The following is a 25,553-nucleotide window of genomic DNA, read 5'->3' as shown; positions in this document are numbered from 1 at the left end:
GAGATGGTCTTCCTAAACAACATAGTGACTGACAATGGGACACAGCTTACCTGATTTGAAATGGAGCAATATTTGCATAATCATGGGATAAAACACAGGACTATTTCCTTGCAATATCCTTGAGGGAATGGCTTAGTGGAAAAAATGAACAGAATAGTGAAAGGAAATTTACAACTGGTTACTGTGCAACAACAGTCTTGGAAAGAGGCAATCTGTGAGACACTATTGCTTATCAAACAACTCATTCCACTACAGGAAAATAACCTTTTGAACTGCTGAGAGGATGCAAAGCTGCCACCAAACTTACACAATGGTAGCAACTGACAGGGTTTTCTATGCTACCTCTCCCTGAAGATGCAGAGATTTGTGATCGGGTAAGGGAGAAACAACAAAATTACAAATTGTGTGTGGATCAGAAATGGGGTGTGAAACAGCAAACATTTCAGGTGGGGGGAGTTTGAGTATAGCTGCCTTATAAAGTGAGAAAGTGGTGTTCTTGATATTCTGGATCAAAACAAAAAAATCAAAATCTGAGGAGATTCTGTCATATTGAATGATGGGGGGAAATGGAACAGTTTGAGACTTTCCAGCATGCATACTATGAAAAAAGAGGGAAGGGTGTCTGGTCCTGAGAGAGGAACTGGAGAGGACTTTGATCTTGCCTCCAGTTCTGACCTCACATAGGGGGCTGATGAAAGTGATGGACAAGCCTCTTTACAAGAGAGAACATCGCTAAGAGCTCCTGTGCCAGAGAACCCAAGAATTAGAAGTGTGCGTGACAGGAGACCACCTAAAAGATTTAAAGACTCTGTCACTGAATTTTAAATCAGTTCAATTCTGGTGGTTATAAAGGGGACAGATGTGTTGTATTCTATCCATTTTATTTTATGTTTTGTTTAGAAGTTTGTCCCAGCGGGGATCTTGTAGAGAGTGTGGGGAGTGGAATCAGAAAGGAAAAGGGAGGGGAAGGAGAAAATGGAGTGTTTTCTGAATAAACTCTTAGTTAAATCTACATAAGATTGGCCTCTCAGGTACACTGCCTGGAATTGCATAATTCCTGTTGCAGTTCCCAAGCTGCGTCTCTGGCATAACTTTTCTCAGACATATTACTGGGGATGGTGTCCTACAATCTCACAAGGGAGAACCATTAGCTCTGGGAAGGATTTGCCTGCTCATGCCCACACAGTGGCAAGTAAATAGAACATTCTGCGGGACAAGTATAGCATGACTTTTTGGTACCCCACATCATTTTTTTGATCCCATGTAAGGTTTATGGGGAACACTGGGTAAAGAAAACCCAACGCTGGCTGTGCAACACAGAGAGAACAACAAAAATAATGGCCGGGCCATAGGTAAAGTCCAAGCCCCAAAGTTACATAAAGGCAGAAAAGCAGGCCATGGGGACAAAAGAAGTTTATCCTAACTCCAGCTCATGGATGCTGGGCCTGATTGTGTGGGCCGTGTCAGACAAACTCCAGTGCAAGCCTGCCAAACCACTGCACATCTGTCTCAGCGTGGGTCACTGGGAAAGAATGGTCTCCACACCCACCCGCAGCATGCCACTGTGTTTATCAAGGGAGCATCTTCTTGAGAAAGAACATAAGCAGACTTGAACTTTATAGACAAAAACCACAACGATGGCATTTCTGCAACCACCAATGATTTGAAGCAATTAAGACATGAATAAAAATGTCATCATAGGCTGACTGGGGAAGGATGTTGAACATATCGACAAGTGACTGTGAAAGGTAAAAAGAGGTTGAAGTTGCCAGTTCAGAATTTACTTTGGGGATAAATGCACAATGCTGTGAACCAGTAATAATTGTTGTTAACATCCCTCTAACAGCAAATTGGTGGCTCTCTGCCAAGTAGTAGGGTAATGACATGGAGCCACCCACAGGGAAAGCAATGGCTTCTGTGTACTCTGCAGCCTCTTCAGGTATGGAGAAAAATATTATTAAAAAATGATAGTGTGGAGGGAGATACAGAAACTCCTCCTGGTAAGAGCAATCTATGATGAATTGGTATTGTTCCAGCCCTGCCAGAACTAGAGGAGTCTCTGTTGCTGGGCTGCGTAAGCTGTGTAATGCAGGGCCCCTGTAAGCTGTGCAAAGCCCTTCTGTCAGGACAGAACATTATTAGAAACCATTAAAAGCCTTACAGTCACGGACCCAGCTGAACGGCGGCCTGGGTCCAGTCCTGCCCGGCGGCCCCTCTAAGGATGTCCCGTGCACATGATGTCACATGCATGGGGCGTGCCTGAACCCCAAGATAATTCCCCTCCTTGCCCACAAGCGAGCGCTTGCCCATATTCCCCTTTCTCTTCCTCCAGAGAGGGAGAAAAAGGGAGAATAGATGCTTTCAGGGAGCAAGTGCTGCCTGAAATGACATGGAAGGGCTCGCTCGGGCTCTTCGGCGCTCGGGGCCACGCACCCTTTGTGTGTGACAGGGGGTGCAAACGCTGCCTAAAAAGGTTGGGTAAGCGATTGCTCAGGGCTCTTAGTAGCCTGGGCAGTGGGGGAGGTTTGTTTGGGGCTCTTTTGCAGCCCAAGCCACGCCCCCCTGGGAGCTTCAGCGGCTCCTGCCATTGGCGGCCCAGGTTCTTTGAACCCGTTCACACAATGGTGGCTACATTCCTGAAGCCTTAGCAACGATGAAAGCAGGTATGGGATGGGGAGGGGGAAAAAAGAATGTTCCTTTCTTCCCCACTTCAGCAAAGAAATGAAATAACTTCAGCAAAGAAATGAAAGAAAGGATAGCCCAGCCTGGTTTAGGCTGCTCATGTGAAGCACTGGGATCTGCATGGATCCCAGTGCTCCCTTCTAGCCTGACCCTACTTTTTAGCCGGGTTTAGGCTGCTCATGTGCTCTCACGCCATCTAACTCCACTTCTTTGCCCGGCTCTTAGCTGAGGTTAAAGTCATGAGCAGGCCCTTAACCCACCTGCCAGGACCACTTAGAGCACCTGTCTGTTGGGGGAATCCCCCAATGCACCACGCTTGGTGTGTGGTGCATTGTAGGATTCCTGGAGGCTGGGAAGTGTCTTCCTGGCCTCCAGAGATCCATGCTGCTCGGAGCAGTGCAGATCAACTAACTGGGAGCACAGTCTGCACTCTGAGCAACATTTGCTCTGTCATCTGGCGGAGAAGGTGAGTTGGACTCAGCCTTCCCCGTGCACCGGCCCGATCGTGTGAATAGCCTCAGTGTAGGTGTGGGGAGGGTGAAACCTGGGCAAATAAATGTGTCTTCAGTGCCTATTATTATTATTTCAATTTCTATACCACCCTTCCAAAAATGGCTCAGGGCGGTTTACACAGAGAAATAACAAATAAGATGGAACCTTGTCCCCAAAGGGCTCACATTCTAAAAAGAAATTTAAAAGTTGCCAGAGATGTGGAGGCTCTTATTTCAACAGGGAGCACATTCCAGAGTCCAAGGGTAGCAACAGAGTAGCTGCCAAACGAGTTAGTGGCAACTGTAGGCAAACCTCTAGCTAAGCAGCATGATAGGCAAACAAGCCCTTAAAATCCCCACTTCTACAGTGGTTTCCTCTTCAGTTTAGGGCTGGTAATATGGTATGATATAGGATGGGCTGTCTCTAGATTGTGTGAGACCCAGGGTGAAAATAGTTTGTGGGACACCCAGCACCACCACCATGCTGAATAAATATTGTTCCAGCCCTACTTGGGCTGGGCCACACAGGGCCCTGGGCAACTGCCTGCCTTTCCCCCTGCTCCAGCTTCCCCTTTCATACAGCCCTGGATGTGAAGGACAGCCCAAACATTGTGGATATTTCAACTTAGATTTAAGGCTGTCCCTCCCCAACCTCTTCTTTTCTCATTCCTGGCCATCTCTTCAGCGGGGGGCTGAGTTCCCTGGTGCATCCTTGTGGGGGCTGCAATTTGCAATGACGTTATTTAGTTCAGCAAGCAAATATTTCTTTTTGGGAATGCATTCCACTGACTGTTCTCTTTTTGGGAATGCATTCCACTGTTTCCAATTTTACCCTTTCAGCAGGAACATTTGTTAATCCTCATAACATTTACCACTTCTCTTCCTCCTCTTGCAACTGTCTTGGCCACTGGATAGAGAGGAAGCACAAATTTGGATTGTGAGTGGGCCACCAGGTATCCTGGCTCCAAAAGTGGCTGAGGGAATAGGTAGATTTCACATAGATGCAAGAAGTTAGATGCTTCCTCAGTGCTGTTTGGGAGACATTGCACTGTTAGATAATTAGGGAGGAGTTCTCTCCCCCCCCCCCCCGCAGAAGAAAGGAAGTGCTGGGAATGAGAACCAACTTTTGAATTGGTTCAGTATTTATGGAGGAATCAGTACAAATGAGCAATGCAGCAATGTAGTTACAATATGTTTTGCAAAGTAGCCAGTCTGCTTTTAGCAGCATACGATGTTAATCTTGCAATGTGTGTATGTGAAAGAGAGAGGAAGCAACAGTGATCTGGGTCTAGATCAGAAACAGAACGCAAGACTTTGGTGTCAGGATGCTTGGGTTCTGTTGTGGGTTTGGCACATGTTTGTATTCTTGGCAAGAGTTTCTGCAGATTTTAACGGGCTTTTAACAGATCTGATTCATATCTTACATTTGGCTGCCCTTTGCATGTTGAATAGCAAACATCCACATGCTTTACTCATGTGAGCACTGTGACATGGGAGGAGGAGAGTTACACACTACTACAACACCAAAGACCTATTCAGACATTCAGTTCATCAAATGAATTCAGGGGCATAGCTGGGGGAAAGGGCCTGTGTTTACCCCTCTCTCCAGTGGCTCCTTGGAGCGAGGGAGATAGTTTCTTCATTATCTCCCTCGCTCCAAGGAGTGGAGCTTGGGGCCCCTCAGGAGCTGGGGGGTCTAGGTTCTTTGAACCCATCTGTTCAGTTATAGCTACTCCCCTGAGTGAATTCTCTAACCCTAACCCTCTCTCCTTACCTGTTTAATAGCTGCTTTTTAAAAGGACTGATACCATACATTTGGGTTAGAGAGCTTATGAACCATAATTTGATCTACCAATTTCAGTATTTTCAACGTCTCCAAACTCATGTACAAATTGAAACAGGAAACCTTTCAACCTCCAACTCAGGCAACTCTGGACATGATCCAGCCAAAGTGAAAAATATTTATGTCCTATTGATTTCAGTAAGGACAGCTTACAGCCAGATCCCTTGCATGTTTACTTGAAGTAAATCCCACTGTTTTAATTACAGCTGACTCCCAGGCAAGTGTGCATAGGATTGTTGCCTTTAAGCATTGCATTGAATAGTTTATTGCCTCTAACATAGATCTTCAGAAAAGAGAAAAGCAAAACAGCTGTTTCAAGAAGGGGGAGATGGAAGATGAAAAAAAGCTCAAGTTTTCAAACCAGGAGGGAGGGGTGTGTGTGTGTGTGTGTGTGTGTGTGTGTGTGTGTGTGTGTGTGTGTGTGCGCGCGTGCGTGCACGCACGCACCCACCCACCCACCCACCCACCCACACCAGTGATGTTAAATGCATGTATGGTCTGTGGACAGTGTACACTTGTTGAGAACTGTAGTCATGTACAGTTATTTACGTATTATGCTGAACTCACATATAGCAGTGCACAGGTACAATCATTTACTCAGTCACTCAATGGTGATCAATCACTCAGTCAATCAATCAATCATTCATTCATTCAATCAATCACTCAATCATTCATAGTACGCAGGTACAATCATTCACTCAAACTCATGCACAAATGCACATACAGCATAATAGATGGGCCTATTTCTACAAACAGTTGCCTTCAGGGGATGGATCTCCCTGGGAGACTGCATCGCAAGAGGACCACCTGCCCCAGTTTGGGTGAGAGAAGGTGGAAATGCCCCGAGGGACTGACCGGGTGGTAGTGGTGGGGGAGCAGTAGGGAGTTAAGAGAAAGAGAGGGAGATCTGCTGTGACTCCTTTGCCTTATCCATTGCAAAGAAGGAAGCTGGATATTTTCCTTCCAGCATGCCAATCCCTTCCCATCTGCCTTTCACTAGTTAAGACAGTCATGTAACATTTCACAGACCTTTGGAAGATATGAAGCATGGGTGGGACACCAAGGTCAGTTCCTTGATGACTGCTGGGTGGGAGACTTTCTGCTATATTTACTCTGTTCCCCTTTGCATGGAGCTTAGCACCCCTAGCGGGAGAGGGAGGGAGACTTTCATGAGCAGGTCTGTCTTACCTCTTTGGGTCCCATTTCAGACATTTTATTCCACCTATAGTCTTGAATACTCAGCCAAATAAAGGATGATGTTTCCTCCAACCCACACTGTGTTCATCCAAAGCTAGTTCTCCTTTGCAGGAGCTGTGTAAAGAGAGTGGCAAAAGAACTTGCTGCTTGTCAGTGCTGTTCTCAGTTACTCAGAAAAAAGTACCTATTACTAGTTCTTCATTCCAATTCCCTTCCTAGACAGTGTATTTCCGTGTACAGATAGAGCAGGCCAGTTCTGGAAGCTCCACTGGAACTACAAACTGCAATAGAAGCAATTCCCTGTTGCATGTTGGGACAGCATTCTGGGTCTTTATCAGTTCCTATGATGGAGGCAAAATTGGTTGACACTCAATTGTGGTGGGCTTCAATTTCAGCAGTGTGGACATAGCTGGACATGTGTATGGCCCTACTCATGTACATACTTTGTCAAGTGAACCTGTGTATGTTGCAATTAAATTCATGTGCATGGATGTCTGAACAAGGCTCAACAGTAATGAGCAGAAAGCTCAATGTGCAAAACAAAGCAGTCACCTGTAACCTATGAGCCAGCTTTCATTGGTAGAGCCTACTCCAGGTGTGTGTGGGTCCCCATACAAGAGATCTGTTGGTCATCTCACAAGAAGTTTCTCCAGCAATAGCATCTCTCTCACTCATCTCCATGATGCTGGAATCACTAATGTGAGCTTTAATCAACCTTTTTCTCTAGTCTTCTAAGAGGCAGGAGTGGATTACAGTCTCTGGCTTGGCTTGGTGGATTCTTCAACCATTGTAGGATCCAGAAACTTGCTAAATGCAGATGTTGCCCATAGTAGGTGCAGCGACATTCTGTAATATGCAGGCAGAAGAGCATGCATGTATGCATAAATAGATAGAGTGATAGTTCTGCTGTAATAAAATGATCTAATGTGTATTGTTCTAGACAAATTGACAACCTTGCCCTATGATTGTATGATTCTGTACATTTCTCATTTGTCTGTAGTAGCAGCCCAGGGTCTTTTGGCACCTGAGGCAAGGCGTCAAATAATATACCCACCCCGATTGCCTCTTCACCGCCACTGCCACCACCACCGCCACTGCCGCCTCTCCCATCTGGTTTGGTGGTGTCAGTGCACTCAATTCCCTCCTTGCTTGGCATGCTTCTATTTGAAAAGGAGGTGGGAATGGAGCAGAAAAAGAAGTGTGGAGGAGAGTGGTGGAAAGATGAAGGAAAGGATAGTGATGCCTAGGCCACCACTCTCCTCTCCTCTTCCATTCTTCCTTTTCTTCTTGATTCACTCTTCCTTTTTAAATGGAATGTGCCAAGTGAGGAGGGAAATGGCTCTTTGCAGGCTTGGAACATTGCCACCACCAAACCAGGTGGCAGTGCGGGGAGGGGAGAAGGCAGAGTAGGAGGTGGTGATAGTGACTGCAGGTGCACATGGGGCTGAGCATTCTGTTGCTGCTGCCTCATCCATTGGCTGGAAATCCACCACCTGAGGTGACTGTCTCAGCTTACCTCATGGGAATAGCAGCCCTGTAAATTTAAATCCAAAACCAGGATGATTTAAATGACATTCTACTGATGTTTAGTGTATAGACTTTTTCTCTTGACAGGTAATTTCTACCTTCTTTTTTTCCTGACAGTATCTGTACCAGCACCAGCCAATCTGAGAACTGATCAGGTAACCAAGACTAGTTTCAGAGGCACTTGGGACCATGGAGCACCAGATGTTGCACTGTATAGAATAATGTGGGGACCTTATGGCGAAACGGAAAAACTGGAGGTAGGTATGAATACTTGCAAAAGTTTCTTATTCTGTATAATGCTATCATTATTAGACCAATGTTTCCCCAGCTTTTGATACTAAGGGAAACATTCAGTTAAAATTCTTCTGCTCAAAAAGATATACAGTACATGTGTATTCTCAATCAACTCCCAGAACAGTGGGTAGTAATCATCTTTGCAATGTGAGATTTACCCATTCATAGAGGATGGGATTGTGTTTTCTGGGCAATGTTTGTGATGATGATTAATCTTCTTTTCTACTTTAAAATACCCTGTGTTTCAGGGATACACCCTACCTACCCAACCTGTAAGTTGTAGTATCGGCCCTGCCAGGGAACCCCAGTTTCTCCTTAGGTCCTCCCTCAGGAATATCACTGCCAAAGGTAGCTCAAGATAACAAGGCACCTCAAACAGGATAACAAAGGCACCTCAAACAGGATAACAAAACCTGTCATCTTTGTTCTCCATCCCCTTATTCTGTGGTATGGCAGCATTTCACACTCAGCAGGCAGGTTAAGAGCTCCCCTCCCCCTTCTCTTTTCCTACTGAATTTGGAAAGGAGGAATGGGAGAGAGCGGATGAGGAGGTGGAAGAGAGACGATTGCTATCCTAGAGCATTTCCTCTTTTCTCCATTCCAAGTGATACCACTGGTACCAGCAGTGACCTAGCTGGTGGGAGTAGGATTCCCTCAGACCATGCTGCAGAACCAGGTGGTGGCACTTTCTGCTCCCTGGTCATCTGACGCTTGAGGCAGCTGTCTCAGTTCACTTGACAATGAGGTTGTCTCTGGTCACTCTAGACATTGGTAGAGAAAGAGACCAGTGCTGCACAGGCTTTCTCTGTTCTAGGGGGCATAGTGTAGTGGATGAATCCAAAAGGGTGGCTAATGGAGGTTGACTCTATTGAGCTGTTTAGTTTGGCTGAGACTTCAATGAGAAGCGTGGCATTTTTTCAAAACTTTTAAAAGATTAAGAGATCCTTCATAATTGAATACAATAATTATGGTGTACTGCATGTATTAAGAAGATCAAAAAAAGTTTATAAAGGAATACATTATTTTGGGAACAGTGGACATACCATCATAGACTTCTGATCCACTTGAGAAAGATGTTTTGAAACGGCTGCATATCGGGTCTCTGTTGTGGTTCTTATGGACAATTACTCATGCTCTGATTGCTGATTTTGTAGAATCTTATGGTTCCTTTTTATAAATGTTTATATTTAGATGTTGTATATTTACATATCTGGTTATTTAAGTTGTTCATATTAAATTTTATTCATATTATATTTATTGTGTCTATTCTTATGAGATATCACATGTGATAATTGCTGGGCAGTGGATCTGTTCTTTTGGTTTGTTTTGGCTTGCATTTTGGATCCTGATATTCCCTGTTTCTGGTTGGCCTTTTTTTTTTTTTTTAACCACACTCAGCTTCTCTCAAATATGCCTGTCACACAGTTTGGGAATCACTGTGATAGATCCATTACCTCATCCTTTTCTTTTTCCTTTTGCTTCCAAAGACTATACTGAATGGTGATGAAAATAGTTTGGTGTTTGAAAATCTGACCCCAGACACACTGTATGACATCTCAGTTACTGCCATCTATCCTGATGAATCAGAGAGCGATGACCTGATTGGCAGTGAGCGCACGTGTAAGTAAACAATTCTGAAAAGTGTTAATACATGCATTATAATTTATATAATTTGTAGCAATTTTCAGTAAAGAGATGAGTTTTTAATACAGCCATGATCTGTTTTTGCTTTTTATAGTACCCATCGTGCCTATAACAACACCAGGTAAGACCTTGAATTCATGAACAGCAATTTATATGTCAGGCTGCACTATGGAAAATATAAGCTGGACCATTTCAAAGCCAGGATCCAGAGAAGCCCAGGTGTGGGTATAAAGTGAGCCAGCGTGGTGTAGTGGTTAGAGTGCTGGACTAGGACCAGAGGGCACGAGATAATGCTACTAGAAGGGGGAGCTGAAAAGTCTCCATGCATATGCTGCAGACTGTGTTTAGCACTTTGGATCCTGACTCAAACATCTGAACTTGAGCTCCGGTGTTGTCCTGCCAGATGTTTGGGGTCCTGATTTGATGAGAGCACCACACCAAAAGCTATGGTTGCTTTGCTTTGCTTCCCCAGTGCAGTGCAGTAGTGCCTCCTAAAGGCGACTTGCTGTACACTGCTGAGATGGATGTGGCTGTACAGCCTCTGCAGTGTGTTCATTTCCACTGGAGATGCAAAGACCTGGAAACCTCAGTTTGTAGTGGTTTTGTGGGAGAAGAGTTTTCAGTTTCCTTTGTCAGGGACAGGATGATGTTCTCTGCAGTGGAAAAATGTACTGCCCACTGATCCTACTATCCCAAGCACATATACTTGAAAATATACTGTATTGAAATAAGTGAAATTGAAATCAGGAACTGGATGCCAAATATCTGCAGTGATATCAACTATGACAGCTATATTACTGGCAGATAGATTACTATGGCTGGGATCCAAAGATCCAGCTATAGAACACTGGAAGCATGTGAGGGCTTTTTCAGCACGTCTTTCTACCAAAGTCCATCATACTAGCCCAGAAGCCACTCTTGAAATCAGAGAAGCGCCCCTGGAGTGGGATTCAACGTGATGCAAGGGAATGCAGCTGGAAGTTATAAATTTTCATGCACATGTGCAGAGACATGTGCACATACACACATGTGCAGAGAAGCACTTTTGCTAATGCAGAGGACTGGGATGGATACATCTGCCTTTGATAGAAGCAGCAATTTCAATTACCATAGATAATTAAAAAAATATTTTGTGTCTATTCTATGTCCTTCTGTTGCCCACTGTTCATGTTTAGTACTCTGCCTCATGGTTCTTGTTATAAATGTTGTTCTGATTCTGATATAATTATGACCCCAGTTCTGCTGCAGGGTGCATTTTCATAGTTCTAGGCAGGCTCGCTGAGGTGTATAGTTACTCCAAGTAGCATTTTAATTCTTTTTTTTAAAAATTGCCTGTCAAATTAATTTTCTCAGTAGTGAACATACATTAACAATCTTGGTATACATTTTACATCATAGTATAGAACAATTCAGTTATACTGTGATTGTTATAATCAACGGACTTAACAACTGTTTTAATAATTTCACATCAGTGCCAAAGAGTGGTCCACGGAATCTTCAGGTATACAATGCAACATCCAGTAGCTTGACAGTTAAATGGGATCCTGCCACTGGACGAGTGCAGCGGTATAGGATTATTTATCAGCCTACAACTGGGGACGGTGTTGAACAAACGGTAATGAATTCTGAAAGATTACTGTCTAGTTGAAAAAACCATGTTCTCCCAAACAAATGCCTGTGGAGTATATATCGAATATATTGAGAGAGAGAGAGAGAGAATGAGTGTGTGTGTGGTGTGTGTGTATGTGTATGATTTTATTTTATCTTATTTAACATACTACCCAAAATGCAAGTCTCGGGGCAGTTTACAACAATACAATAAAAACAACGAAGAAATTTAATTTTAAAATTAAATCTAAACTTGTCAGATCAGTTTCCCAGAGCATTGTAAGTGTTACCATTCTGCAGAAAACTATGGATGTCATATAATTAAATGGATTGGCTTCCTGTATCAATAGAACCCACAAGATGACTCATGGTGGTCTTTCAGGTGTAACAAGGAAAGCATCAGTTTATCTCAGTGTAATTCAAGTGCGGGGTGGGGGTAGACAAGCTGTCAGGGAAATCTTTTTACTGGGTATGCTATTTGGCTGTACCTTCAAACACTACAAATTTCATATATGGCAAGCAATTCAATGAAGGGAAATGTATGGACAATGTATATAGATTGCCATGTATGACAACTGCATACAATTAATTTTGCTTTGTGCACACATTGTGGAATTGGTTGCAGCTTCTTAGAAGTCATGCAGCAAAACAGATGAATATAATTTTCACAAGTGATCCTCTACAAACAGTTTACATATTTCTTAAATACTAGTGCTTTAGTATTATTATTGGAGCTCTGGTCTTTACTTTCCCTGCTTAGCTGTCTAATTGGCCATAACAGAAGTTTTTTTTAAAAAAAAAGTCTATGTGAGTCCATGGCAAAAAGTGTTTAATTTATAACTAACTTCAGGCATAATACTTTACTGTCTCAATAAACTGTTGTTGTTACTACTACTATTATTATGACTACTATGATGATGATGATGATGATGATGCTATTTACACACAGTCTACCAGATGTTATTGACTGGATTTAGTACTTTAATTATCGGGCCCTTTCCAAGGGTCTAGGATAACTTAAGAAAAATTAAAGATAGCTTTGTAGTATTCATGCTGTCCCTAGTAGTGTGGCCTTCTGTAGTTGATGTGTTGTAATTTTATTGATGCCCATGGTGTCAAGATGGTGTTCAAGTTCTTTTGGTAATGCGCCAAGGGCACCAATTATTGACACCACTATTGTTTTCTTTTTCCAGAGCTGATCCATTTCAATCTGAAGGTCCTTGTTTTTAGTTATTTTCTCCTATTATTATTATTATTATTATTATTATTATTATTATTAATAATAAGCCTTATTGCCACCAGATACCTTTTAACTGTAGGCTGGGGACTGAAAGCTTTGCAATCTCTACCTGAGGTGTGGAAATAAGAAGGTTCACTAGGAGTTTTGTGTTTTAAAAATAAAATAAAAATTATTTGAGAATTTTATGTGGACACAATTGTTTTTAAAATATCCACTGAAAGATAACAGACTTATGTTGACTTATGTGGACTGCAGAATGGAAAACAGAAACCCATACTGGTAGTGAAGAAGTTGGTTGTGTGTCATTCTTGCCAAGTCTGGAAGCATTTATAAACATAACGGTCACAATTCAAGGAAAATCAGCAGTGTTTAAGGCTAATTGAAATGAACATTAAGTTCTTTATTATATAATTAAGCCCAGTGATTTCAAAGGTCTTAAAGCATGGATTTTACCCAGTATTCATGGAGTTATTCATTAAATCATTAAAATATTAGTGCATCTAGTTGGCTTTACATATATTTTTTACAATTTAAGTAAAAACAAAGAAGAAGGGACCTAGGAGGGAGAAGGAATCTATACAATTTGAGATTCTCCAGGATTTTGGTAACTAATTATGCTATGACTGTAATGTCAATAATAATAAAGACATATCCTTTCAGAATCTTCTGAATTTACCCCCTTGCTCCCCCAGTTTTATGTTTCATTCTGTTTTATTCTAGACCACAGTAGGGGGGAGGCAGAACAGTGTTGTACTCCAGAAACTGCAACCTGACACACCTTATAGTGTTACAGTTTCATCCATATATGCTGATGGTGAAGGAGGACGAATGACAGGGAGGGGCAAAACTAGTAAGTAAACCAACTGTGAGCAACTTTCTCATTTATGAGTTGCTATATACTGTAAGTCTGCAGGATTTCCTTTGCTGAGGATAGTTGTGTAATGCTGAAAATTTCTGCAGAAATTTGCATTTTTGCCTTTCCACAGTTTTTTCAAGAAATGTTGAAATTTCCTCTGAAAAGTTTTTTTAAAAAGCTTTTTAGTAAGGGTGTGCATGAATGGTTTGAAGCAAACAGGTTTGCCATGAACTGGGCCAGTTCAATCAGTTTGACTGTGAACCTGACCGACCTTCAGGAAAAAGGGTTGGTCTGCACTCGAGCCGAATCAAGCCTGGCTCGAGGTGAACCAGTTTGGCGGTTCATGCTATGTAAAGGGGAATCTGGTGAGGATTCCCCTGTGCTTATAAAGGGGAATTCTTTTAAAAGGGCTTGCTGGTGAGGGCAGTGCTGGGCGTGGTGGTGAGAGGCACCTATACAAGTACATGCTAAGGTGCTTACTGGCAAGCAGTGGTACTCTCTCCGGCCAGCAGCCCATGCAGTGGTGCAGTTCTGTGCTCTCCTGGCCTACACGCATGCACGGAGGCCAGGCAAGTGTGAAGCATTGTCACCACGTGGGCTGCTGGCTGGGGTGAGCACCGCTGCTTGGTACCGCCACTGGTAAGCCCCTTAGCATTTACTTTTACAAGTGCCTTTCGCCACCACCTCACCAGCAAGCTCTTTTAAAAGAATTCTCTTTTACAAGCAAAGGGGAATCCTCACTGGATTCCCTTTTACATAGCATTATGAACCCCTGAACCAGTTCGAACTGGTTTGGTCAAACAGACTGAACTAGTTCACAGACCTGCCGTTCAGTCTGAATTTGGTTCGAATTCGGACCAAACCACACAAAAGGGCCCATGCACATCCCTACTTTTTAGATTAGTAATTATTAGCTAATGTAAGTTTGCTTGGCTTAGTTTTCAGTTTGGTGTGTGTGTGTGTGTGTGTTTGTGTTTTGAGGGGAGGAAATTGTCCTTGGATTTTCCAGATAATTGTTTAAATGCATATTTTTAACTCAATAATTTTTCTTGTTTGGGGGCATCTTTCCCCAAGGCAGGACTTCTATTATGGGAAAATTACATTTTCCACAAAAGAACAAAACTGTAATATGCTTCTGCTGTGAAAATCATTCTTCACAGGTACACACATCTGTTGTAGTTTGGAGTGCAAACTGCACAATGTGCAAGCTGCACAATAGTCATGGATACATATCAGCCAGTGCCCACGTTATCACTGGCACTAAGCAATTCAGTTTCCACCCCAGTTCTGTGTCATTTTATCAAGCTTAATTTGATTTAATCTGGAATCTTGCAGCACCTGAAGTTAACAAGAAGTAGAAAATGCCAGAATGTCTAGCTCTTCCACCACAGTAGTGTCTGGTCCTTTTATTAACCTTTCACCTTTTCCTTTCTCCTCTATTTAAAAAAACTTACTTATTTCAAAGCTGTGAATCCCCCAGTCTAGTGCTGGAAGGTAGCGAACATGCAGTTATCCTAGGAACAAGGTTATCATACATACGTTATTTGTAGATGTTATATTATATCACTGGCCAGCGGTGCACTTAGACATGGACGATGGCGATTTGGTCCATGGCCTCCTGGGGGGGCTTCCAAATATTCTGGGGGGCCTCCCCAGAGCCCCACCACTGCCCCACACTTGCTGGGCAAGTCAAAACTTAAAAAAAACACCCTTTTTTTAAGTGCTGCTGTGTGGCAGGAACGTGGACTGTCAGAGGATGTGCAGGCTCTCAGGGGAGGGAGGCAAGAGCTCCTTCTTTGAGCCCACCTGCCTCCCAAATGACAGATTGGGTTATTTTCAGTCCATTTCAGGCCTCTGCACATGCTGCCTCCCTCTCCCGAGTGCCTGCACACCCACTGGCAGCTCTCATCCCCGCTGTGCAGCGGCGCTTTAAAAAAGTTTTTAAAAAATATTTACTTGCCCCCAACCCCCCCAGCCCTCAAGTGGGGGCGGGGGGCAGCAGCTCCGAAGCCCTTCAGGTTCGGGCTCCAAAATTACCTAGGTGTGCCCCTGTCACTGGGACTGGATTAAAACCCATTTTATTTCATTATCTGGCAAATACATTTGTGTCAATATTTCAAGGCCCAGAACTTTTGGATTCTTATCACTGTTCAGTGGATTTTCTCCCCAGAGGTTAAATTTTAGATCATTATGCACATGGTTTATGCATGTTCTGTGAAAACTATGATCTTGATTAATTGTTGTACAAATATATTTAACAAATCTGAGCAACAATGTACTATTATAACAGCCCTGTTGAATAGCTTAGTCTGAAAGATCATGGTTTGCCCCAATCCACCCTGTTAGCTTCACAGCCGAGTGAAACTTTAAACCTGGGTGTTTTTCACACAGCAGGCTTTACCGCGGGTTTACTGCAAATTCGAAGCTGCCCCCAAAATCTGATGTAAAAAGTGAATTTTTTTTTTACCCTGGATATAAACTCAGCTGAATCCTCAGCTGTCCCAGGGTGCAGCACTATGACTCCAATGTGCATATTTACAAACGTACAGCTTGAGTAGATGTTCCAGGGATGTAGCAAGCACAAAGACCATATCAGATTCATTGCAGTATCACTCCAGTTTTGACAACCAAACTGCCCCCTTTTGAGTTTTCTATGTGCTCAGACAGGGCAGAGTAGCTTCGCCCTCCTCCCACTCTGTGTGGGTGTGTAACTCAAGACATCATTCCAAGGTGGTCTTTGGACAAAGAGCTGTCTAATTATCCATTAAGGTCTCTTTCAGAGACCAACACTAGGTATAGCCTTTGTATAACAGGGCAAGGTGGTTCACAACAATATGATTTGCACAGCCTGATGGATCATTTTCATGTATTTCAGAACCTCTCAGCACAGTAAAGAATCTCAGAGTCTATGATCCAACCACCAGCACACTGAATGTTCGATGGGATCATGCTGAAGGGAACCCTCGTCAGTACAAGGTGCTTTATGCACCAGTGTCAGGGGATGTAGGCGAACAGGTAATCGTTCTTTGACTATAGTTCATGCCTATCCTGAACCTGTTCTTGTTTTTGCTAGAGTCTGTTATTGGCTTGGAGCACCACACATTGCTGATCTGTGCATTCAGAAAAAGCACATGGTACAGCTTTCTTGGTGATGAAAACCTGGGTGATGGAATCACAGGCTTGAATGTTATTCCCTGATTGTAGTGAAATGGCATGTCAGGGAGAAGGTTAGGTTAGGATCCTTTCATTGACATGTTAGTTTCCCCTGGCTTGGAAGCATGTTGCCTAGCTGATCATGCAAACATGCATTACAATTCTCTCTCCTGCTGCAAGCTCACATGGTGTAGTCTCAGGAAGTGTACCATGTGCTCCTTTAAAAAAACACACCATGAAGATCAGTCTATATGTGCTGCAACATATTCCACCATTAGCATCATAAAAGCTAATATTTCTGAACTACATTTCCCTTTAAATCTCAAAACATAAACAGGCAACCATCCCAGGAAATACAAATTATGCTGTCCTAAGGAACCTACAGCCTGACACAAAATACAAAGTAACTGTGATTCCTGAATACCCAGAGGGTGATGGAGGACGGATGTCTGACACTGGGAAAACTTGTAAGTAAAACACCAAGGCTTTCCCCCCTTTTAAAATATTGGAGCTTTGAGGCACAATTAAATGCAGAGCTAGGCATATAGTGGGCTTATCCGTACCTTATTGTGCATTGGATTGTGGCCATTTTGTAAATAGTGCTAAGCAAGACGTTGTTCTATTGCAGTTCAGTTTGTGGAACATCTATAGGACAAAGGTCCTTACCTGGAACAAGCGGTTTACTTTAGGAGTGTTAATGGGAAAAGAGTAAAATACCTGGGTGTTACCACACAAAAGGTTTCAGGGGGTCTTGGAGGCCATGAACAAACTCCTGCTGCACTGCGTATCTTGATTCTCCAAATGTGCAAACAGCACATGTGAGGAACTGTGGTTGAGTGCAAGGGAAGCAGTGATGTGGGCATTAAAAATACCATGACATTGTACTTTTTTATCATACTGTGAGCCGGGTCTCAGTGAGACCCGGTTTCTAAGGGTGAGCGGGGAGAGCGGGCTTAACCCGCTGTCCCTGCAAACGAGCAGACAGTCTGCTCTGGGTGGCCAAACCGGCCACCCACATGACTGCCGTCTCCGTAACGGAGCCGGCGGGTGCTGGGGGGAGTGGGGGTTGATTGGTCCTCAGAAGCTCCAGCATGCCCTGCGCAAGTGCACAGGGCATGCTGGAGAGACACCCCCAGAGCTGGGAGGTGGCTTTTCGCCTCCCCTCCGGGGGTCTCCTCGTGAGTGGCTGCGGCATGGAGCCACGCTGCGGCTACTCATGATTTTTTAAACCAGGTTTGCGGAGCGCTCGCTCTGCATACCTGGTTTAAGGGCAGCTGTAGTTAGGAGGGTTACCCGCTTAGGAACCACCAGCCTTGCAGCCAAGCCCGGTGGTTTACACGGTCAGCCGAAATCGGGCTAGGCTTCCCTAGCCCGATTTCAGCTGATTGTCAGAATAGCCTCTGTGTTTGTTTCTCTGGCTATGCACTAAACCATATCATCAGAACATAAGAACAGCCCTGCTGGATCAGGCCCAAGGCCCTTCTAGTCCAGAATTCTGGTTCACATAGTGGCCCACCAGATGCCTCCGGGAAGCCCACAGGCAAGAGATGAAGGCATGTCCTCCCTCTTTCTGTTACTCTCCTAACCCCCTCTTATCCTTGGGATTTGTCTCTGGCAGGTGCCCTTGAATTTATGTTTATAATAGCCATAGTCATATACTACTCTCACTACCAGCCCTACCCAGGCAAGTCTGGTTGTGAGAACCACCAGGATTGATCCTGATCCCAGTGATCCTCCCCTAAATAGCCCGGGTTTCAATCCTGGGCTAAAGGTGAGGTAGGAGAGCGTGCATGCACTTCCTACCTTACATCCAAGTCATGTGGAAGCAGCTGAGCTTCCACAGAACTAAGGGGAAGGAGTGACCAGCCAGTGCAGAGCTCCCCCAATGTGCTGATCTCCTCACACGGTGCATTGTGGGATATTGGAGGATGCAGTCTGGTTTCCTCGCTCCCCCTCACCACTCTGGGATTGCTCACACACTAGGAGTGTTCATGGATCCGGCTGGCCCAGTTCGGTTCGAGTGCGAACTGCACTCTAACATGACCAGATCAGTTCGGTCTGGCCCCCCTTCAACCCCCCCGGTTCTGTTTGTTCTGGGTTGGGGTGTTAGCGAATATATATATATATATATATATATATATATATATATATATACACACACACACACACACACACACACACACACACACACACACACACACACACATATATATATATATATATATATATATATATATATATATATATAAATTTTAAAAAATTCTGCACCTCTAGACCTTTGGGGAGGCTTCCTAAAGGCCGCGGGGGGTCCATGAAGGTTCCCCCTCCGGCCTTGGTAATCACTGCCGCAGCCTGTCTGGCCACACTTTGTGTCCCATTCGGGCCTCCATATACCTGCGCGGTGGCCATTTTGCCTGCCTCCATGCATGTGCAGATGGCCTCTGTGAGGCCTGGCATGGCCCAGGACTTCGCAGAAGCCATTTGCGCATTTGCAATGGCCACCGTGCATGTGCAAATGGCCTCTGCAAGGCCCTGGGCCATGCCAGGCCTTGCAGAAGCCATTTGTGCATGCACGGCGGCAGGCAAAATGGCCGCCGTGCAGGTATACGGAGGCCCAAATGGGCCACAAAGTGCGGCCGGATGGGCTGCGGCAGTTATTACCAAGGCCGGTGGCGGGACACCTTCATGGACCCCCCCCCCTGGTCTTTAGGAAGCCCCCCAAGGGGGCTAGAGGTACAGAATATTTTTTTTAATTAAAAAAATTTCATGAACTGGAGTGGGGGTTCGGTTTGACCATGAAGCCCCCAAACCCCGAACTGGTTTGCACATCCCTATCACATACTGGTGTGGCCATCCAAGCTGCAGCGGCGATGGCAGCCTTGAGTTGGGAAAGGAGGTAGGTGCCTGCCTCCCCTCCCTGCCAACCCAACTTTGGTCACAAGAATAGCCTTATTATGTTGTACACACAAACCAGTGTTTGTACACATGTTACATATTTTTGTGTGAATGACTGTACATCATCATCATCATGATCATCATCATCAATAATTCGATTTCTATACCGCCCTTCCAAAAATGGCTCACAGCGGTTTACACAGAGAAATAATAAATAAGTAAGATGGATCCCTGTTCCCAAAGGGCTCACTATATAAAAAGAAACACGATAGACACCAGCAACAGACACTGGAGGTACTGTGCTGGGGTGAATAGGGCCAGTTACTCTCCCCCTGCTAAATAAAGAGAATCACCATGTTAAAAGGTGCCTCTTTGCCAAGTTAGCAGGGTTTCACTTTAATGAAAGGGTTTTCACATTCATTCACTTTAAAAATGAACCTGGGTACAAGTCCCCCTCAAATACAGTGTACATATGGGAAGTGTATTACAGTGAATGTAATATGTGAATAACTATATGTGTACAGATCTGTATGCGTGTACACTGTAGGCAAATTGAACATAACATGAGAATAATAAGGCTAATATGTTTCCCATATCTAGTCTGGATTAAAGAGCATTCAGTGCGGTACTGGTATTGGACACAGCAGTATTTCTTACTCTTATGCCACACTTTCTCCCTTTCAAGGACTTGAATGCAGAGACGAAATTTTCTACAGAATGGTCACTGACTTTCTCATTCTGAGCTGGATAAGAACATGGATGTTGATCCCTCTGAATGATAAGGGACCTTTACCATGTTCTCAGCTTTACACATTGATTCTTTGTGGTATTGTAGTATTTGTAGTCTTAATTTATTTTTTATTTCTCTTTGTAAACTGCTTTGGGAACTTTTGTTGGAAAGTGGTATATATAAATATTCGTCATTGTAGTGGAAAGGCCAACTTCTGTCACAGACCTCCAGTTTAGGTACCCCATAGAGATGCTGTGTCTGTATGCGCACGCACACACCCTTTAATGTTGCAGTTATGAGACACACTACTCTAGTCACTGGCTTACATCCTGCCTTTCATACATTGCCCTCAACACACGTCTACCTTTAAATCAGTGTTTTATCATTTTCTTCTGCAACTAAGCAATTAATTCTTAATATAAAACTGTCTTACATTGTTCTTCAGTGGTTAGAGGAACACCAAGAAGCATCCAAGTTTACAACCCAACAACAAACAGTCTTAACGTCCAATGGGAAGCTGCGCCAGGCCCAGTGCAGCAGTACAGAATTGTCTATGCTCCGTTAGTTGGTCCCAGGCCATCAGAATCTGTAAGTGATTTAGCCTCCTGGAGATTTTCTTATATGAATGCTGAGGGGTAATCCTTCCCAGAATTATTTCTGGCTGGCAGAAATAAAATAAAGTGTCCTGTTTCATCTTACTATTCCGAATGTTATATATTTGCTTCACATATTTTAATTTAATAGTAAACATCAGTAGAATAAAATTAGAATAGGCCATTGTTAAATGCAAAGCCAGAATTATTTGCTAGAAAATACTGAATGACTAAACAACCAGATTGATTTTCAGCCTTTGCTGAAGTCTGAGGTGAAAGTTAGTCAATTTGCTAGGGGGTGCAAACAGATCTGCCTCCTGGCAGCTCACTGAGACCACTGCTTAGTGCTTTGCTGCACACTGAGTTGTAATATACACTGAACTTGCCATGCAGTCAGAGCTAATTTCCTCTCATATGAATTGGCCCTGAAAGACCACATTTTCACATACAAAATGTGTACACTGTTAGTGCCACAAATACTAAAATGTACTCAATTTCTTATCTTGATCAGTATCTCCACTCAGCTGTCGAATTCTCTGTGGTAACATGTGGAGGGAGAGGGGAATATCTACTTAACTGTTATAATATAAGCAGTTTGGTTATTTGTGCCAAGGACTGATTTATGAAGAGGGATTGAATCCATGTCAACAAATTTCACATATCTTATAGATCTGAATTGCTCCGGTAAACCTACTTTACTCGAGGAAGTAAAAAGGTAAAGAGAAGGAGGTAAAAAAACCACTTCCTTCTCTCAGCCTCTTTCAGAAACCACAGCATCAAGGGCGGGGGGGAAATTCTGAAGTGAAGGAGAATTTGGCTGTTAAGAGAAACGGAACTTGTGAAGAACTGAATACATTTTGTCTTCACATGATCAAGATAAGATTTGTTCTGTAATTGTTAGTTTAAACTTTGCTATTGCTTTCTTCGTAGGTTGTGGTTCCAAGCAACACCCGCAATGTTTTATTAGAACGTCTGTCTCCTGACACTCCCTATTCTGTTAATGTTGTTGCTTTGTATGCTGATGGAGAAGGAAATCCAAGTCCTGGACAGGGAAGAACATGTAAGCAGAAAATAAGAGTTCTGTGTACATTTTTAAAATTATTGCTATACTTCAGTGATGTATTGTGAAACGTTACGCTTCTTTGTTCTGCCAATACTGTACATTTCAGTCCATAATTTTTAGCATTAGGCATCACTTGGGCAACATTGGCCTCTGTTCGGGTGCTCAGAGGACGTAGAAGAAACAGTTGATTCCTACTAAATTTGCTCTACCAAATTCATGTATGTGTGCATGTATTATGTGTTACACAGAATGTTCAAAAAGAGATGAATGTTGGCATTCACATGTGGATGTCCACTAGAGATACATTGGTGAATTCTGGTAGTCACCTAAAAGTGATTGCTAGCATTGCATACAAACATAGCATGCTGCCTTATACGGAGACAGACCACTGGTCCATCTAGCTCAGTCTTGTCTACACTGACTGCAGCTTCTCCAGGGTTTTCCAGCCCTATCTTGAAATGACAGGGATTGAACCTGGGACCTTCTGCATGCAAAACAGATGCTCTACCAGTGAGCGAGGTCCCCTTCCTCATTTCAGTGGTGAGGTGCATACACATTCAGTAGTGTACATATGTCTGACCTGGGCTAATGGAAATAGATTTCTGTGTTTTGACATTCATAAATTCATCTTAAATCACCGGTATTTACATGTGAACATTGACATTAACTCTTTGTGTGACACAACGTTATCACAAGTCTAGATGCAGTTAACCTTAAAGAACCTCACAAAGAGGAGAGCTGGTCTTGTGGTAGCATGCATGACTTTCCCCCCTTAGCTAAGCAGGGTCCACCCTGGTTGCATATGAATGGTAACTAGAAGTGTGACAACTGTAAGATATTCCCCTCAGGGGATGGAGCCGTTCTGGGAAGAGCAGAAGGTTTGCTGAGAGAGATTCCTGCCTGCAACCTTGGAGAAGCCGTTGCCAGTCTGTGAAGACAATGCTGAGCTAGATAGACAAATGGTCTGACTCAGTATATGACAGCTTCCTGTGTTCCTATATTCCTTAGCCTTATATCCCGTAAGGGACAGATAGCCAAGCCACACTTAGGCAATGAGGCTGTTCTCACAAGCAGCCTAGCAGCACCAGGATCAAGCCCGCCCAACCTGACTTTTAACCTTGGTGTTTAGCCAAGGCTAAGCGAGCCTGTGGTTTGCTTAACCTTGGCAGGTGATCATCTGGGAGATTGCCTTTTCACCAGGTGAAAAGGCTTGCCCGTTGCCTTCCGCCTTTCCCACCAGTGAGGAGCGGCCAGTGCACCCTGGGATGTGGGGGAGGGGTCCTCCCACTCTTGGCTACAGCCTTTGCCACGTCTCTGCTTGTGGGGTGCCCGATGCAGTGAGAGCACAGATGGCCACCACTCATCTGCAAGGAATGCAGGCAAGCTCCTGCCTTTTCCCCAGCCCACCCTTCCTCCCACCCAGCCAAGGTTGTGTGAAAGACCTCAATATATTGTAAAGTCCCCAGTTTTATCTGTAAATTTGTCTGTTTGTTTCACTGCTACTGGCTTCGCCATTCTATCAGTGAAAATATGCAAAAAGCAAAAAATGTTTAGGAACATGGGAAGCTGCCTTATACTGAGTCAGACCTTTGGTCCATCTTGCTCAGTATTGTCTACACTGACTGGCAGCAGCTCTCCAAGTTTACTGGCTGGAGTCTCTTCCACCCCTACCTGCACATGCCAGGGAATCGGGCATACCAAGGTTGGAGTGGGCCCGGAGATGAGATTTTAAAATGGGCCCCTCATGGTACATTTATACACAACTTTTCAGCAGTGGCAACAGCCACTGCAGGGATGCTGTTCTGGAGATGGATAGGGCCAGCAGCAAGCCAAGCAGCGAGCAAGTCATTCTGTTTCTGTATAGCAAAACTGAATGTCAGAATACCTTCTGTCCACAAACTGCATGTAATGGGTGGTGGTCCTGTTCCCAAAAGATCAAGTTAAACATCAGTCCCCCCCCCCAATATAAATAATTGTACTACCTTTAAAGACAAGAAAGCACTTCGTGAATTCAAAAGTTCTATTTGCTAATGACTATTATACTGTTTGGGCTGGCTAATTTTTCATTCATGCAACTTGACAATTGAGCACAGTCAGACATTTGTATTAAAATAGTTCAAAGAAACAAATCTTAAAAATCTTTAAAAAGCAAATCTTTAAAAAGCAAAACAAAAAACCATTTGTCCAAAAGTGGGTTCTGGCTCAGTTTGTTGTCAATATAAATTGTCATAGCTGGTTTAATTTCAGATTGGTCTATACCTCAGGATGGAAGTGCAGCAAAGATGGTTGAGGGATACAGAATGTTTAGAGGAAATCCCTTGAAGGTGGAAAGGTTCTTCTGTATGTAGTAGCAGTCTGTTCCCAAAGGATGAACAAGTCAGGGAGCCAGCAGGCACTTTAGATGGGGGAGGGGAAGGCTTCCTGTTCCCAGCTAGCTACAAGCAGATCTTTACCAGCAGTTGCACTGGGCTATGGAGAGGTGGCGGGGGGCAGCAGCAGAGCAAGGAGGGGCAGGCAAGACCTTCCCCTCCCCACCCAAAGTGTCTGCCCGCTGGTGCAGGGTAGGGGTGTGCATGGAACTGGCTGGCCCAGTTTGGTCTGGCCCCCTATCGAAACACCCCCCCCCGGTCCGGTCCGCTTCCGGACCAGTCCGTGAATTTTTTTTTTAAATTTCAAAGTGTATTCAAAATACCTTTAGCCCCTTTGGGGGGCTTGCTGAGGCTGTGGGTGGGGGAGGTCCGCATGTGTTCCCTCTCCCCCCACCTGCCATCCTTATCACTGCGTGGCCCACTGCGGCTGGATAATTCACCATTTTCGGCCCTTTCGGGCCTCCATATGAGCGCGCGATGCAACGGCCGCATGCTCATACGGAGGCCTGAAAGGGCCAAAAATAGCAAAATACCCGGCCGCGGCGGTGATAAGGACGGCTGGCAGGGGGTGAGGGAACCCACGCAGATCCCCCCCCACGGCCTCAGCAAGCCCCCCAAAGGGGCTAAAGGTATTCTGAATACACTTTGAATTTTTTTTTTTAAAAAAAAAATTGCGGACTGGTCCAGACCGGACCCGGCGGTCCGGTTCTGGTCCAATGGACCCGGGGGTGGGGGTGGTTCAGTTCGACCCCGAACCCCCAGACTGAACCACTGGAATGCCGGAACAGTACGCACATCCCTAGTGCAGGGCCTCTCACCGCATGGCTGGCCTCGCTCTTTGGGGGCCGTTTGAGGCAGCGGGCCAGGAGATGGCTGTCTCCCCTTGCCTAATGTACCATATGGGGAAAAGGGGAAAATCTCACAGTGCTCATAGGTTTTATTTCATCCAAATGCAAACCAACATGGGCCCTGCTTAGCAAAGGGGACGATTCATGCTCGCTACCACAAGACCAGCTCTTGTCCCCTAGACAAGAGCAGCACATGATTAGCATCTGTAGCCCATTGGCAGCACTAGAAAAAAGAAAGAGGAGGGTCACGGAAGGGGCAAAGGGCATTTCTGGTTGAGTGAGCTGTGTCCTTTAATGTTAGATGTCTGAAATAGAAATGGAGGGGCAGGTGGAGGGGCATGCTACTTGCCTGAAGCAGGTGCTAGCCCCCCTTGGTCCCTGCTCTGCAGCCGCCCTTGCTGTAGCCCACTGCCACTGGATGTGCTGGCTACCTATTTACTTTCACTAAGTAAGACATAAATGGTGTGAAGACATTTTTGTATACTTCCCCTGGATCCATTAGGATGATTACTGATCAGTA

General features: G+C 44.3%; 1 protein-coding gene across 4 annotated transcripts in view; it reads left to right on the top strand.

Moving 5' to 3' along the window:
• The window catches only part of COL12A1 (collagen type XII alpha 1 chain), a 159,390-nt gene that overhangs the window by 71,823 nt on the left and 62,014 nt on the right, over positions 1 to 25,553 (top strand). For all 4 annotated transcript variants that reach the window (XM_053286902.1, XM_053286901.1, XM_053286904.1 and 1 more), the window contains exons 26-34: positions 7,858 to 7,997; positions 9,522 to 9,654; positions 9,773 to 9,799; positions 11,151 to 11,293; positions 13,247 to 13,376; positions 16,258 to 16,397; positions 16,873 to 17,002; positions 20,606 to 20,748; positions 21,684 to 21,813. In XM_053286902.1, the coding sequence (XP_053142877.1) occupies positions 7,858 to 7,997; positions 9,522 to 9,654; positions 9,773 to 9,799; positions 11,151 to 11,293; positions 13,247 to 13,376; positions 16,258 to 16,397; positions 16,873 to 17,002; positions 20,606 to 20,748; positions 21,684 to 21,813 (1,116 nt within the window). The remainder of the gene's footprint in view (positions 1 to 7,857; positions 7,998 to 9,521; positions 9,655 to 9,772; positions 9,800 to 11,150; positions 11,294 to 13,246; positions 13,377 to 16,257; positions 16,398 to 16,872; positions 17,003 to 20,605; positions 20,749 to 21,683; positions 21,814 to 25,553) is intronic.

Source organism: Hemicordylus capensis, chromosome 1 (assembly GCF_027244095.1).
Source record: "Hemicordylus capensis ecotype Gifberg chromosome 1, rHemCap1.1.pri, whole genome shotgun sequence".
Classification (NCBI taxonomy): Eukaryota; Metazoa; Chordata; class Lepidosauria; order Squamata; family Cordylidae; genus Hemicordylus; species Hemicordylus capensis.
This window is presented reverse-complemented; position numbering and strand designations above follow the sequence as displayed.